Source organism: Gadus chalcogrammus, chromosome 23 (genome assembly GCF_026213295.1).
Source record: "Gadus chalcogrammus isolate NIFS_2021 chromosome 23, NIFS_Gcha_1.0, whole genome shotgun sequence".
NCBI lineage: Eukaryota > Metazoa > Chordata > Actinopteri > Gadiformes > Gadidae > Gadus > Gadus chalcogrammus.
In genome coordinates this window covers 2,504,365-2,519,261 of record NC_079434.1, presented here as the reverse complement: position 1 = coordinate 2,519,261, position 14,897 = coordinate 2,504,365, and the positions used below count along the sequence as shown (strand labels likewise).

At 47.5% G+C, this 14,897-nt stretch overlaps 3 protein-coding genes across 3 annotated transcripts; 2 read left to right on the top strand and 1 right to left on the bottom strand.

Annotated features, from left to right (window-relative positions):
• Nucleotides 1–3,085: 3,085 nt before the first annotated feature.
• On the bottom strand, nucleotides 3,086–6,366 carry rpl21 (ribosomal protein L21). Its single transcript, XM_056584213.1, has 6 exons — nucleotides 6,253–6,366; nucleotides 5,524–5,602; nucleotides 5,337–5,398; nucleotides 4,877–4,989; nucleotides 3,895–4,045; nucleotides 3,086–3,205 (listed from the first exon to the last, which is right to left on the bottom strand). The coding sequence occupies exons 2-6, from the start codon at nucleotides 5,588–5,590 to the stop codon at nucleotides 3,116–3,118; spliced, it is 483 nt and encodes a 160-aa protein (XP_056440188.1). The 5' UTR covers nucleotides 5,591–5,602; nucleotides 6,253–6,366; the 3' UTR covers nucleotides 3,086–3,115.
• Nucleotides 6,367–11,839, top strand: usp12a (ubiquitin specific peptidase 12a). Its single transcript, XM_056584211.1, has 9 exons — nucleotides 6,367–6,972; nucleotides 7,765–7,845; nucleotides 8,233–8,446; nucleotides 8,894–9,129; nucleotides 9,425–9,501; nucleotides 9,940–10,023; nucleotides 10,393–10,590; nucleotides 10,953–11,031; nucleotides 11,143–11,839. Exons 1-9 carry the CDS (start codon nucleotides 6,925–6,927, stop codon nucleotides 11,242–11,244), a joined length of 1,119 nt encoding a protein of 372 aa, XP_056440186.1. The 5' UTR covers nucleotides 6,367–6,924; the 3' UTR covers nucleotides 11,245–11,839.
• Nucleotides 11,840–13,556: 1,717 nt separating this feature from the next.
• On the top strand, nucleotides 13,557–14,594 carry gpr12 (G protein-coupled receptor 12). The gene has a single exon (XM_056584686.1). The coding sequence runs from the start codon at nucleotides 13,560–13,562 to the stop codon at nucleotides 14,592–14,594; it is 1,035 nt and encodes a 344-aa protein (XP_056440661.1). The 5' UTR covers nucleotides 13,557–13,559.
• Nucleotides 14,595–14,897: the final 303 nt, after the last annotated feature.

Genomic DNA, 14,897 nt, shown 5'->3' with positions numbered 1-14,897 from the left:
AATCAGTAACTTCCATGAGTCAGCTCCCCACATCCATCCTCAATGGGGGAACAACGCGCAGTGCACGTGTACGTACACACCCACCGTTTACTGTTTCAGTAGAGGTACGCCCAGATGTTGAGAGAAGCATAGCCAACCTGTGGCCTAAAGGGCCATAGGTTGACATTTAGATATGAAACAGAGACCCTATCAAACGTTCTGCTCGTAAGTCATTCCACACCAGCAGCCTTCACATCAACTGTATGAAGATCATTTGAGTTACAGATGTTGTATGTCTATGAAGGAATGCCTTACACCCTTCAGTGGTGAGCACTATGTATTATTTGTATAATACATTAACCCCCATGTGCTCCTCTTGCCACAGCTCTTTAAGGTCCGCAGTTTCTTGTTGAGATAGTTTGTTATGGATTTAATTTCCTATTATTCTGATAAAACCCATGTCTTTACATTTTAACAATATATGTAGGTATATGAATGTAGCTTTATTGCTAATTAATCTGTATGTCAATGCTTACTGTGCAAACAAAGCTATTTTAGTAATCCACTATTGGTTAATGAGCCAGTGCATTTTACAACACTATTACAGTAACAACTACTACCATAATGTGCAGTAATAGTACTTAATACTAGAACCCAACCTGTGGAGGAACTCACAACCTGTACTTCCATGTATGCTCGGAAGTTGACTCAGGTACCCTCTGGCCTAATTTTCCCCTGTTCCTCTCAAACACACTTCATTCTCCCAGCTGCTGCCGGTATCTCCGCAAACCTGCCCTAATTGGTGTAAATATTGGGCAAAGTACTGTTGTGGTAAGATAACCCATTTGTCAAATACCCAGTCAGCCATTCAGCCTCCGCTGATTAAACAGCATGAGAGGCATGGTGTGGTCCACAGAGAAACCATCATCACGATCTCTGATTGACAGCTGATGGAAAATTACACTTCATAAAATAATCCTAATACAAGTTTGGGCCTGGTAAAAGAGCACAAAGATGCATTTACATTCAGTAGACCTATACACAGATGTTTTAAGTAGGATAGACGACTACAAACCAGTTTGATCATATAGGCCCACTATTGCATGTTTAGTCATAATTATTGTTCGACTATATAAGAAAAAGAAAAAGAAGCAGCTTATTAATACACTAACAAATCATACTAAAGCATAATAGCTGACCATACTGAGCTACCGGCTTCTGAGCCTACACTGCCCCCTGTTGTACACGTAGTTATTTTAGCCATGCGATAAAGTGTGTGTATGCCAGGGGTCAGCAACCTTTTCTACATGCAGCGCCACTTTGACATTTTCTCGTTAATGTGCCTTAAACTATATATTAAAAAAAAAAAGCTGAATGACACAGCGACCAAAAACATTTCCAGAAGACCTGGAATTGTATTATTTCCATATAGTCCACAATCAAGCAACATTTTAAATGTTTTGGTTGTTATTTGCAACATTGGCTTACAAATTATAATTTGTCCCATCTTAAAACACCATTTTCAGAAACTCATTCAAAAACATATTTGCACTGTGAGAAATGTAAAAAATAGACTGTTGGAACCATCCACAACAATATCTTAAGACATGTACAGCTTTGCAAAACCATGTGAATGTGATGCATACAGGCCACTTGCAATATTTTGAATATTTTCTTCCATTACTCAGGTTCAAAAATATTAATTGATGCAATTTCAGAACACTGCTAACTAATTTAAATATATTTGCACAGGAAGGTAATGCCCAAAACTGAAAAAAGCACAAAAGAAAAATCGGTAGTAATGATTATGCTGCCGCATTGTGCGTGAATTTTAATAAAAATAAAGTTGTTTTTTTCCCCAAGTGTGCCAATGATTATGCTGCCCCTTGCCAGTGGTGGCACGCGTGCCTAGGGTTGCGGACCCCTGGTGTAGGCTCTTTGAGTGTTGCAATTACTACAGCCGACGGTTATTCCCCAACAGACTTTGCCATCATCTTTTTGCTAGTAATTTGCATTCAATGGCAAGCAACTCTTATGGCAAAACCATATTAACAGCCTGGATTAGAGGATTAAGTCAAAATCATGTCAAGAAAAAAATCATGTCAAGTTGTAGGAAATGACCTTATGCACAGCCTCTTCACATCTATGTGAAGCGTACAGCATTCAGCTTGCGGCACCATCACCGTTTGTGAAGTTGTGTTCCACATCAGTGGTCGATGAGCCATGGAGAGTGATCCTCAATGAGGGATGGCTGTTGGTCACAGTGCTAAAGTCCACCCACAAGACACTAGGGCTGTCAATCCTCCCCTCAAATCATATTCGAATTTCTAATGCTTCTTATGTTGAATATTCGAATAATATTCGAATATTTTAATGTTTTTTTTATTATATCATTATATACACCGATACCATCCTATTATTAGGCCTACGTCCCGCGTCCACTAGAGGGCGCGTCAACCAAATCTGTTATGTAACATTTGCAACAAGTTTTACCAAATCAATACAAAACTTATATAAATACGTAAGATATAACGCCAGAAATATTCAAGCAATGATGTTTAATGAAGAAGCTGATGTTCAATCATTCAAATACACACACACTGCTATTTTACGATGTTATTCTTGGCTGTTTTGACCGTGGCTCTTCCTCAGCCGCTAACTGTTCTGCGTACTCCGAGTAATGCACTGAATGGAGGTGTGCGCTCATGTTGCTCGTAGTCGAGTGGTACTTTAACGACTTGCAGCATAATTTGCAAATGACGGGTTCTCTGGATGTAATCTTCCCGTTTCTCGATGGAAATCCGAAAGTTATGCTTTCCATCTCTGTGTCTGCTCGCGCGCTGCTTCCCAGCATCTTGTAAGCATACAATGCCGATTGCCGAACGTCACGACGCACAACGTTGACTTTCATTTGCGTCGTTGCTCGGCAAAAGTTAAATGTAATTCTTGACTTGTCAATAAAATTTGCTAAAAAATTAATTAAAAAAAGTTCGAACGTTAGTTGCCGCACTCGAATGTTCTCCTTTTTAAAAAATTCGAATTATATTCGAATAGCGAAGTTCGTTTTGACAGCCCTACAAGACACCAAGGAGACAAGAGACACGGCCTGAGTACAAACGTCTTTATTGGGCTCAGCTTATGCCATGAACTCGTAGGGGATGGGCTCCAGCAGCACAGGAGAGTTGTTCTTGGTGCTGACAAAGTGAGCCTCACGGGGCGTGGCAGGCTGAGGAGACGGGGACCAGGGAGAGAAAGGGACCAGCGTTAACTCAGGGACAGGGAGAGAAAGGGACCAGCGTTAAAGGACAAATCCGCTATAAAATGGATCTGGTATGTTTAATATGGTAACGAGTTGGAATGTTCGTCTGGGAGCATAAAACTGCCTTTTTAATAAACAATCTGTACACTAACAAAGTTAACAATGCCTCATTTTATATGTCAAGACCCTTATTATACTACCAAAGAAGTGTCGGGCTACTTTTAGCCTTTTAAGTGGTTTAAAATAGCGATTTAGTTTTTACCATAACACATGCCCCCATCGTTCCAAGTTTATAGCGTTTTGATAGTCGGCTCCAAACAGCCAACTGAAGAATGCATCTATATGCGGTTTTTGTGCTCCAAAACTAACGTTCCAACTCGTTATCATACAAAACATCCCAAATATATTTTACACCGGATTTGTCCTTTAATTCAGGGACCAGGGAGAAAGGGACCAGTGTTAACTCAGGAGTCGGGGGGAGACAGGGACCAGGGTTAACCCAGGACCCGGGGGAAGACACATCCAAACAGATTAGTTCTAACTAAACTTAAGTATAACTAAATTCAGCCAAGACTGGGGCTATTTAAATACCAATCATTCAACTCATGGTGTAAGAATGATAAATGTTTCATCGAATGCATCTTTGCTTTATCTACCTGACGTTTGAGTTCCACCCAGGTGCCCTTCTCCTTGGCATCAATCTTCTTCTTCTCATTGGCCTTGACGCGCTGCAGGAAGCTGTCCCTGCTCTTAGAGTGCTTCACATGCTCAATGCGCACGTTGATCTTCTTGGCCAGGATCTTACCCCTGAGAGGAGACACACGGAAAACCTTTAATACAGCCGTAACCAAAGATAGCGGCACAATACCAAAATGAATGAGTCACTGATAATAAAACCAGTGTTTCCCATACATAGACCATTATGTGGCGCAGCGCCACAGAATCAACACCGAGCACGAGTTTTTTTTTTTTGGATTTTTAAATATAAATATCATTCTTCTCCGCATAGCAATATCTCCCTGTCATTCTCGTTCACACACGCACAGAGACAAGCGCGCACACATGCCAATGGGGCTCGGGTAAACTACAACTTATTGGACAAACCCGACTATCATACATGCACACGCACTGACAGCGGATTCGCCCGCTCATCCTCTCAACACACCGACAAAGGCAAACCCGAAACAGCGGGATATGTAAGGGATAATGTATAGAACGCCGGTCATTATCGGGAAAATAAGCACCGACAGGGCTAACAGGACACAAACGCGCAGCGGGGGTGTCTTACTTCGCCCTGAAGGGGCTTATTTTCAATAATGCGCCACCTCCCCGACTGGAATCCTTTTCCAACACCAACAGCAGTCCACGTCCTAACCCCCCCCACCCGCCAAACATTGCTACCTGGTCTGTGGGAAACACTGAAAACTGTCTCCTCATTGCAGGCCCACGGCCAACAGTAGTTGGGTGGGGCTGCTCAAGGAAGGTACTCTGCCCCACCGGAATGACCACTGAGGACATTTAGCGATCCTTGTGGCAAAGTGAAGGTGGGACTTCTTTATTTCAGATTGGCAGGTGAAAGTACAGGCGTTCCATCAACCAAAAGGTGATAAAGGCAGCCTTTACTATGTTTGTACTCACTTGATCTGCTTGTTGACGATGACGCCGACAGCATGTTGGGTTACATTGTAGATTCTACCAGTCTTACCGTGGTAGCACTTATGAGGCATTCCTTTCTGAATGGTACCTGTGCCCTGGAATCAAACAAACTACATGAGAAACATCCACAATATAACAGAATTGTGACAACATTTCCCACAACAAACGGGTGAAAGTATTTATTTTGACGATCACATCAGCAATCTAATTCCAAATTTATGCCAATAAGGAATGTTGATAGAAAATATGTCAGATTGACCAAAACCTCTGGAATGGTCCTTTAGAAATGTCACTGAACTGAATCAGGATAAGTGTTAATTGCAAAGCACAAAATACACCAAGCTTTAATATAAATGGTTGTCAATAAACTGCAGGCCTACATAAGCACATGGTACAATCTTCTCCAACAGAAACCAGTTTGAACAGTCAGGCTGAAACTTACCTTGATATCAACAATGTCATTCTTCTTGTAGATGCGCATGTAGGTGGATAGAGGAATGGGTCCTGCACGATTAAATAAAATGTTACAAAACGCTTGCCTGACCCAGTGACCGTTTGGAAACTGTTTCTAAACTACATTTAATAGACAGGTAAACATTAGTCAGAGTTCTACAAGGGGGTATACTTGCCATGTTTGCGGAATTGCCGGCTGAACATATACCGCGTTCCCCTCCTCTTGCCTCTGGTGTTCGTCATGATGCCCGATTACTGTCGAATAAACCACACATTGACACTCATCAGCAATTCTACTTGGGCATCAAACAGTTCTGCTTATAACGTCGCAGGATGAAGTTAACGTCCAACAGTGACGGTCCCTTAAAAGACCACCTCAAGGATTTGTCTGGAAATCAACTACATCAGTTTTTATGTATCAATTTATCACGCATTCATATTATAAAGAAAATGACAGGGGTCCTGTACATCAAAACACAAAAAGGTTTGCGTTTTTGTGAATTAACCAGGGTCCTGGTTAACCGGGGGCTGCTTAACCCTTGTAGTTCCCTGATCTTCCCGGGTTGCTGTACATCAACCAAATCTTTTTACAATTAATCAAACACGTATTATTTAAAAAGAAAAACCACTCGTCGGAATGCATAAACGTTGACTATATCGGAGGTGGTCAATGTAAAGCTAGTTTCTCGTGGCTTAAGGCCCGTCGATCCTGCAGCCCACATGGGAACCACGCCACCGCTCCAGTCACACACAACAGCGTCAACTCTGCCCTCAGCTACCATCAACTGCTTAATAACTCAATATCCTGAGGGTATTCATTATAATGTTTCTATACGTGGCTTTATATCCCAATACTACTCAAATGTACATATAAAAGTATTTTTTTAGAGCGGAGCATATCTTACCCCCGTTCGCTCACAAGATGGCGGGTACGGCGGAAAGAGAGATTGAAGGACCCAAAGCTCCTCCTTGTTAAGTCAAATCCAGGCATCCGAGGATATCGCCTGAGCAAAATACCTGCCGCCTGAGCAAAGGGGACACCCATCAACTGACCCAGGGTCAGCACGTACCGATATCTCCTTAACAATGCGCGTTCAAATTATGAACATCAGTGGTCCTAAATCAGATGTTGATAGTGGATTGTCTGGACTTTCTTTCTGATTTGTTTACAACTCCAGTGGACATTTTGACGGGAGGGCGAACTGCGTTGAGCCGAACGACAAGACAAATTGATCGGATTAGTTCGTATTATCTGTATTCAGCGGTCAAACGACTGCTCATATGTACAACTGGGAATGGTGTACATCTATTTATATATCTTGAAGATACAACTCTCAACATAACTTTGACACACGGAGCAACAGAATTTATTAGCGCAAGGTTGAATTGGGAAGGCTGTGACCGTACCTCGGTGAACACGAATCTTTACTGGGAGTCTTTACGGTCTTTATGGTGAGTTTACTGGTTTTATAGTAACCCGGTGATGCAGTAGAACTCACCGCGCAGCCGCGCGTTCCGAGCCCACCGCCTCACGAGGAGCCGCGCGCCGCAACACGGGGGAAGATGGCGCTGGCCGAATGGAAATCCTAATGACTGTCTCAAAATTCGCCTCTTTTTGTACCATGGTAAGCTCTAATATTTTCTCTTATTTGTTAGAGGGGTTGGTGATGGTGATTAGTAAGATGTGATCCAAGGCCCTGGCTCGATATCCCGCGTGTGACCGCAAATTTAGTGAAAACATCCTCTTCTGGTCGCAGTGTCAGGAGAAGCAGCCTCCCACCTAGCCCCGTTGCCCCAATCCCCGTAGCCCTGCTCCCACCTAGCCCTGCTCCCACCTAGCCCTGCTCCTCGTAGCCCTAGTCCCCGTCACCTCGGTTGGAATATCGTTTCGATTCCCCCCGAGATATAGATGGAGGTTTGGGGTGTTATAAAGGTAGTGAATTGCTCATACAGGAGAAGCGATATGTTGGCTGCAGTCCGATCGGAGGTGAACCTGCTGCAGCGGTGACGGCCAGCTAGCCCACCGTGTTACATATCACAATTCAACCCTTCCTGGTTCAATATCTGGGTGGGAAGACGGACTGGTTATCATTGGCCGTAAATTCTGGCTGATAACTAGGTCCAAGCCGCTCTCCAAATGAGCCGGATGGACGTGAGGCGCTGATAGGTGAATGACGACATTGCTAGCTGCGCAGTTAAGGACCTGCTCCAGGTCCCGTCTCTGTCCCAGCACCAGGTCCCGTCTCTGTCCCAGCACCATCCTCTGTTAAAACATTAAAGCCATACCACCCCATGCAGTGCGCCTCGGAACCAGTGTAAGAATGGTGTCGGGAGTGATAAATCCCTTCATCTGTCAGTAAGGATTATAGCGTAATATCTCGTTTAAAGTACATTCTTTTAATTTTTTTTCTTTGCAGGGCGCAAATGCCTCTGCTCTGGAGAAAGAGATTGGCTCTGAGCAGTTTCCCGTCAATGAGCACTACTTCGGCCTCGTCAACGTAAGTGATGAACTGCATTCTTTAAAGGCTCAGCGACTGACATAATGTACAGGAACATTTACAATATATTTTACCTGCGCAATTTTAACACTTCACAGTTTAACATTTGTGGAATGCGTTTACTGCCTTTGGCTACTGTTGTTTTATTTATTAATATTGCTATGGGGGTTTTGCACTATTGTACTATAGGACTAGTTTGATCCGGCTCCTCCTAGCGCGTGTCGAGGAGTCCCTAAGCAAGACACCTTACCCTGACTGCTCTGTGTGTGAATGTGCATTCACCATTGTAAGTCGCTTTGGATAAAAGCGCCTGCTAAATGGCCTAAATGTATATGTAAAGTGATCACAATGGCTTTCTCTCTAATGCTCTTTCCATCCCCTCCCCAGTTCGGGAACACCTGCTACTGCAACTCTGTACTGCAGGCGCTATACTTCTGCCGGCCGTTCCGGGAGAAGATCCTGGCCTACCGCAGTCAGCCGCGGCGCAAGGAGAACCTGCTCACCTGCCTAGCGGACCTGTTCCACAGCATCACCAACCAGAAGAGGAAGGTGGGCGTCATACCGCCCAAGAAGTTCATCACCCGGCTCCGCAAGGAGAATGGTGAGAGGAGAGGGTGACGGAGCAGCCCCCCTCAGGGGGGCTAGGGTTACACTAACCCTAACCCTTCGTCTGGGTGGGCCTTCTGTCTGGGTGGGGCTGGAAAGGTAAGGTGAGGTAGGGACGTTTCTGAGGTTTCTTGTGGTCCTTTCTGAACACGTTGTACAGCTCTGTTCAGTTGGTTGGTTCCTAATTTACTCATGCTGAGCTATTTGCTACTCTGCCATTTCTCCTCTCGCTCTCTCTTTTATCTCACTTCCCCTATCTCACTTCCTTTCTTTCGTCTCTCTTTCTGTCTCTCTCTCTGTCTCTCTCTCTGTCCCTCTTTATGTTTCTTTATGTCTCTCTCTTCATGTCTCTCTCCCTCTGTCACTCTCTTCATGTCTCTCTCTGTCTCTCTTTCTCTGTCTCTCTCTGTCTCTCTCTGTATGTCTCTCTCTCTCTGTCCAGAACTCTTTGATAACTACATGCAGCAGGATGCTCATGAGTTCCTGAACTACCTGCTCAACACCATCGCTGACCTGCTGCAGGAGGAGCGCAGGCAGGATAAGCCCAACGGACGGCTGGCCAACGGCTCGCTGGACTCCCAGAACAACAACAGCAACGCCACGCCCGCGCCTACCTGGGTCCACGAGATCTTTCAGGGCACACTGACCAATGAGACACGCTGCCTCACCTGTGAAACGGTACGTAGGCCAGTCCGACCGCAACACTAGTTACCACTACCTATCTATCCCCCTCCTGCCATCCGACTGCAAGTCTAAGGAGGCTATTGGTGATATCATGGTTTTAACCTTCACTATCAGAAGTGGTTTTGTTATTGGATTATATTATGAATTGAGATGTAGACGTGGATCTAGAGTGTCGATAGTCTACCCGTGATGTCTCAAAAACCATTTGGATCAGATATGGTACAACTTCTTTATTTGTATTTAATGTTTGCTATTGATGGGGGTCCATGTGAATGAATGTTTTCTGCAGATAAGCAGCAAGGATGAGGACTTCCTGGACCTGTCTGTGGACGTGGAGCAGAACACCTCGATCACTCACTGCCTCAGGTAAGCCCTGGTGCACGGTCCCTCATCATGTGTTGGCTGGGTGTGATGGTCCCATGGAAGCTGCTTGGTTAACAGTGGGGCTAGGGGATAGTATAGTCGCTGGAGGTTCGATCCCCAATGTCCATATGTGTAGGCATCTGGGAGCAAGATGTCTAACCCCCACTTGCTTATCGATAAACAGTTTATTAGCGACTGACAAACTATTTGAAAGTAAACTGAAACTTCTTGTAGGCACTGTATGTCTGTGCCTGTTAATTAATTTACCGTCAAACCCGTCTTTGCGTTTTCTTGGTCCAAACGTTCCGTGTGGGAGGAGCATTCTGCTTCCTACAGTAACGGACATCAGTGAAGCCTTCTTCATTTCCCCTGGTGTCAGTTTTTTTTTAATCCAATCTTGTGTGATGTAGAGGATCTGAATCAATCTCTTTTGTCGCACAGAGGCTTCAGTAATACTGAGACGCTGTGCAGCGAGTACAAGTACTACTGCGAAGAGTGCAGAAGCAAACAAGAGGCACACAAAAGGTCTGTTCCTGTGTGTGTGTGTGTGTGTGTGTGTGTGTGTGTGTGTGTGTGTGTGTGTGTGTGTGTGTGTGTGTGTGTGTGTGTGTGTGTGTGTGTGTGTGTGTGTGTGTGTGTGTGTGTGTGTGTGTGTGTGTGTGCACGCACATTTGTGTGTTCTCTCCCAGGATGTGTGTTGACCCCAGTGTGGTTCTCTCCCAGGATGTGTGTTGACCCCAGTGTGGTTCTCTCCCAGGATGTGTGTTGACCCCAGTGTGGTTCTCTCCCAGGATGTGTGTTGACCCCAGTGTGGTTCTCTCCCAGGATGTGTGTTGACCCCAGTGTGGTTCTCTCCCAGGATGTGTGTGTTGACCCGATGTGGTTCTCTCCCAGGATGCGGGTGAAGAAGCTGCCCATGATCCTGGCTCTGCACCTGAAGCGCTTCAAGTACATGGAGCAGCTGCAGCGCTACACCAAGCTGTCCTATCGCGTCGTCTTCCCCCTGGAGCTCCGCCTCTTCAACACGTCCGGAGACGCCACCAACCCCGAGAGACTGTACGACCTGGTGGCCGTGGTGGTGCATTGTGGGAGGTTTGTTTCCCAGCGTCTTAAATTGATCACATGAAAGGGTTTTAGGAGTGGAGCAGCTCTTAGAAAGAGAGGAAGTCAAGGATAATACCCTATTTTAACCTTTAAAGATTAAAAACCCCTATTGAGGTTTGTCTAGTACTCCCACCACTTAAATCTGACCCACCAGTTCCGTTAAATAATGCTCATCATCAACACAATATCCTGACACTAGGAATAGTTAGAATAGTGAGGTAAGTACTCGTGGTCTCAGGTGTATGTTAGAGTATGGATCTGTCTCCAGTGTTGAGGCTCAATAGTACCTCTGTTTGATTGAACTCGACTGCTGAAGGTGTTTACTACGTGTGGCTCTTGTTTGTGTGCAGCGGTCCGAACCGCGGTCACTACATCGCCATCGTGAAGAGCCACGACTTCTGGCTTCTGTTTGACGATGACATCGTAGAGGTACACACCCGCACGCACTTGCACACAACCGCACAGTTTGATCGTGTGCTAAGCAGTTATTCTCGTTCAATGCATGTGGATTTTTCTAACCCCTCCCCCTGTCCCCTCCAGAAAATCGACGCCCATGCCATAGAGGAGTTCTACGGACTCACCTCCGAGATCTCCAAGAACTCTGAGTCGGGCTACATCCTCTTCTACCAGTCCAGAGACTGAGGGGCGGTGCCGGGCCGGGAAGGCGGCCGCCCGGGGGGCAGGGGTCCGTTTAATGAATGAGAAGATGGCTGTCGGCATTGTTTTTTATGAAACAATATTGGGTTCGGTAGGGGTTTGTATAGTGGGTGGTTGGTGGGTTCAGTGGCCTGCGATTCTTTATTCATTTTCTGGCATGGGGTGTGGGAGGTGAACGGGTATTTAATGACTCATATGATGTGTATAATGCCCCTCTATTTCCTCCTGGCCCCTCCAAACTCCCCTCCCACTCTCACCTTTCAACACTGCAGTTCTGAGTTTGCGTTGAGGGGATGAGGGTAGGTGGGGGGGCGGAGGGAGGGGTGGGGATTGGTGGGTGGTTTATTTCTACAGTGTACAGAGGGGTATTTGTATAAATATTACGAAAAAGATAATATCATTGGAAAAATAATAAAATATTAGACCATGAGAAGATGTATTGACACTATGGTGCACTTTTGATACCGTTTTGTAAGTGTTGGCAAGTTTAACGTGAGGGTTTGCCTGAAAGGCCCATTGTAAAGCGACCATTTTCTGTTTTAAAGGAAAAAAATAATAAAAGCTGATGAGATTCAAGTCGCGTCTGCCTCCGGTCCTCTCCCTTCACAGGTGCGCACCGATGACTCATACCAGCTGGAGACTGCCCACTAGCGGCGGTGCCTTGCAATGACAGGAGCTAGGCCTATTTATAATCCATTCAGATGGAAACAATCAAGGTCTCAAACTGCCCACCTTATGCATATAATAGGGTGGGACGCAGTGATTAAGCATTCAAACTATGGACGATGAATGAGGGGAAAAAGGAAAGGAATCGGTGACGTTTACGCTTAGTTAAAAGGCACAAAAACAGTGATCTCCGTAACGGAACCCCGAGGGACCTGGACTGATATTGACAAATCTATCTGCAGTCAGTGCACGGCTTAACTAAGGTGACTCAATAACTGTCTGTCACCCATTCATTTTATTAAGTTTATTGGTGGTTCACAGTAAACTGTTTTCCACTAACACAAAACCCACCTGGAGACCTTAAATCTCCCCATGTCCTTGAGACGGCCGGGACTGGACCTCATGGCATTGAGCTGTGTGCCGGAGTTCTCAGATAGAAACCTTGTCTGGGGAGTGTGGCCCATTCGGGACCCCCACCCCCATCAGTCCTCCCCCCTCGCTCCTCTCCTTGCCCGCTGCTCAGCCTCACTGATCCCCTGCACAGCCGCAGTCCATGGCGGTGCGCTTCCTCGCTCTCATCTCCGTTAGCAGGCTCCGGTCTGCTCCGTCCCGGGCTGCGTCCTCCGCACCTGCCGCCATCACATATCATCACTGACATGAAGTAGAAGGCTGCCGTTTAATCCAGAGTCATATCTCCGAGAATCGAGGTAAGGCCGGTTATCAGGCGAGATCCCTCCTAACACAGGTGACTATCGGGGGGATTGCAAATGAAGGCGAAAACATGTTGCCCATTGTTCCGCTCGCGGTCTGCTGACGTGGAGCAGGGGTCCATGTCTTCTAGCGGTCTGAAGGGGAGCAGGTCTCCACGTCTTCTAGCGGTCTGACGGTGAGCAGGTCTTGGTTGTTCTGGTGGTCTGACGGGGAGCAGGTCTTCGGTCTTCTGGCGGTCTGACGTTGAGCAGGTCCTGGGTCTTCTCTCTAGTGGTCTGACGTGGAGCAGGTCTTGGGTCTTAGTGTCTTATTCTACGCTATGGGCTGAAGGTAATGGACGGTCTATCGGCTCTAAATTATTAGATTGGAGGGTTAATAAGAAGCCTTGTTTTATTGATGCGTCCATATTCTGCGTTCTCTAACAGGCTGATTGAGTCAGGTGTATTCATATTGATGTTGAAGTGCAATTATTGGTTTAGATTAACCTTCTGGATCGTTGCACAGAAGGCTGCTTATTACACCTGTTTAATAAGGATTCCCTTGGCAGGGAGATGCTGTTCATAAATGAGAGGGGCTGGTGAATACCAGTTCTGATAGCATCATCTCTGAACTGGTCCAGGTTGAAGGATTTCTATATTACAAACCCTGAGTCCTACTTATTGGGTTAGTTTGAAGATCACTCACTCTATAACTATTAGTGTGTATGTGGGTGTTTGTGTTTGTGTGTCGACCTCAACTAATGAATCTGTGTTTCCTGTGATCAAAGATTGTTGTTTTGCTCGATACCTCAGTAAACACAAAATACCACATCAGTAGCTTATCTTCAAGATCCTATTTGCTTAGCGTGTGTGTGTGTGTGTTTTGTGTGTGGTTTTGCCTGTGTCTGCGTGTGCCTGTGTGTATGTTTCCAGACGGGGGGCATAATGAGCGAGGATTCGGCGATCACCCCCAGCTGGCTGAGTCCGGACCCCACGTCCTGGGCCAGCGGTGGAGGGTCTCTGCTCACGGACAACAGCACCGGGGGTCTCGGGGCCTTCCCCTCGGAGGACAGCCTGGCCGCGGGGCCCCTGCCCCTGCTGGTCAACCCCTGGGACATCGTGCTGTGCTCCTCCGGCACGCTGATCGCCTGCGAGAACGCCCTGGTGGTGCTGGTGATCTGGCAGAACCCGGGCCTGCGGGCGCCCATGTTCCTCCTGATCGGCAGCCTGGCCCTGGCCGACCTGCTGGCCGGCCTGGGCCTGGTGCTGCACTTCACCTGTGCCTACCTGCTGCGCTCCGACTCGGCCCAGCTGCTCACGGTGGGGTTGGTGGTGGCCTCCTTCTCCGCCTCCGTCTTCAGCCTGCTGGCCATCACCATCGACCGCTACCTGTCGCTGTACTACGCGCTGACCTACAACTCGGAGCGCACGGCCGCCTTCACCTACACCATGCTGGTGCTGCTGTGGGGGCTGTCACTGTGCCTGGGGCTGCTGCCCGTCACCGGGGTCAACTGCCTGGCGGAGGAGGCGTCCTGCAGCGTGGTGCGGCCCCTCACCAAGAACAACGTGGCCGTGCTGTCCGTCTCCTTCCTGCTGCTCTTCGGCCTCATGCTGCAGCTCTACGTGCAGATCTGCAAGATCGTCATGCGCCACGCCCACCAGATCGCCCTGCAGCACCACTTCCTGGCCGCCACGCCCCACTACGTCACCACGCGCAAGGGCGTGTCCACGCTGGCAATCATCCTGGGCACCTTCGCGGCGTGCTGGATGCCCTTCACCGTGTACTCGCTGGTGGCCGACTACACCTACCCACCGCTGTACACCTACGCCACGCTGGTGCCCGCCACCTACAACTCCGTCATCAACCCCGTCATCTACGCCTTCCGCAACCAGGAGATCCAGAAGGCGCTGTGGCTGGTGTGCTGCGGCTGTGTGCCGGCCGGGGTTGCCCATCGCGCCCGGACCCCCAGCGACGTCTGACCCCCCCCCCCCCCGCCACGTCTGACCTTCCGCTCAGCCCCCCTGGGGCGAGAGGGCTGGGGCAGAGAGGGGTTACGGGCGAGGGTCTGCGAGCCGCTCCTCCCTGGTGTGTAGAGGGGGAGAGGGGGCTGCGGTGAGGGGAAGGGGGGACTCACAGACAGAAAAGGGGGAGAAACACAGTCCTCACATGGCTCAGACTGAGCAACAGTCCCCAGCGACCGGATGTTTATTTATTTATTTATTGTGCTCAGCGTAAAAGGTGCATCATGTCTCTTCCAGCAGACGGGTTCTGTCCGGCCGCGT

Bases quoted from the DNA above. Each gene is read 5' to 3' on its own strand.
- rpl21 (XM_056584213.1), bottom strand. From the start codon at position 5,590: ATGACGAACACCAGAGGCAAGAGGAGGGGAACGCGGTATATGTTCAGC. The intron at 5,399-5,523 runs GCAAGTATACCC...TTAATCGTGCAG, and splicing joins CCGGCAATTCCGCAAACATG to GACCCATTCCTCTATCCACC. The intron at 4,046-4,876 runs GTGAGTACAAAC...GTCTCCTCTCAG, and splicing joins ATCGTCAACAAGCAGATCAA to GGGTAAGATCCTGGCCAAGA.
- usp12a (XM_056584211.1), top strand. From the start codon at position 6,925: ATGGAAATCCTAATGACTGTCTCAAAATTCGCCTCTTTTTGTACCATG. The intron at 6,973-7,764 runs GTAAGCTCTAAT...TTTTCTTTGCAG, and splicing joins TCGCCTCTTTTTGTACCATG to GGCGCAAATGCCTCTGCTCT. The intron at 9,130-9,424 runs GTACGTAGGCCA...TGTTTTCTGCAG, and splicing joins GCTGCCTCACCTGTGAAACG to ATAAGCAGCAAGGATGAGGA.
- gpr12 (XM_056584686.1), top strand. From the start codon at position 13,560: ATGAGCGAGGATTCGGCGATCACCCCCAGCTGGCTGAGTCCGGACCCC.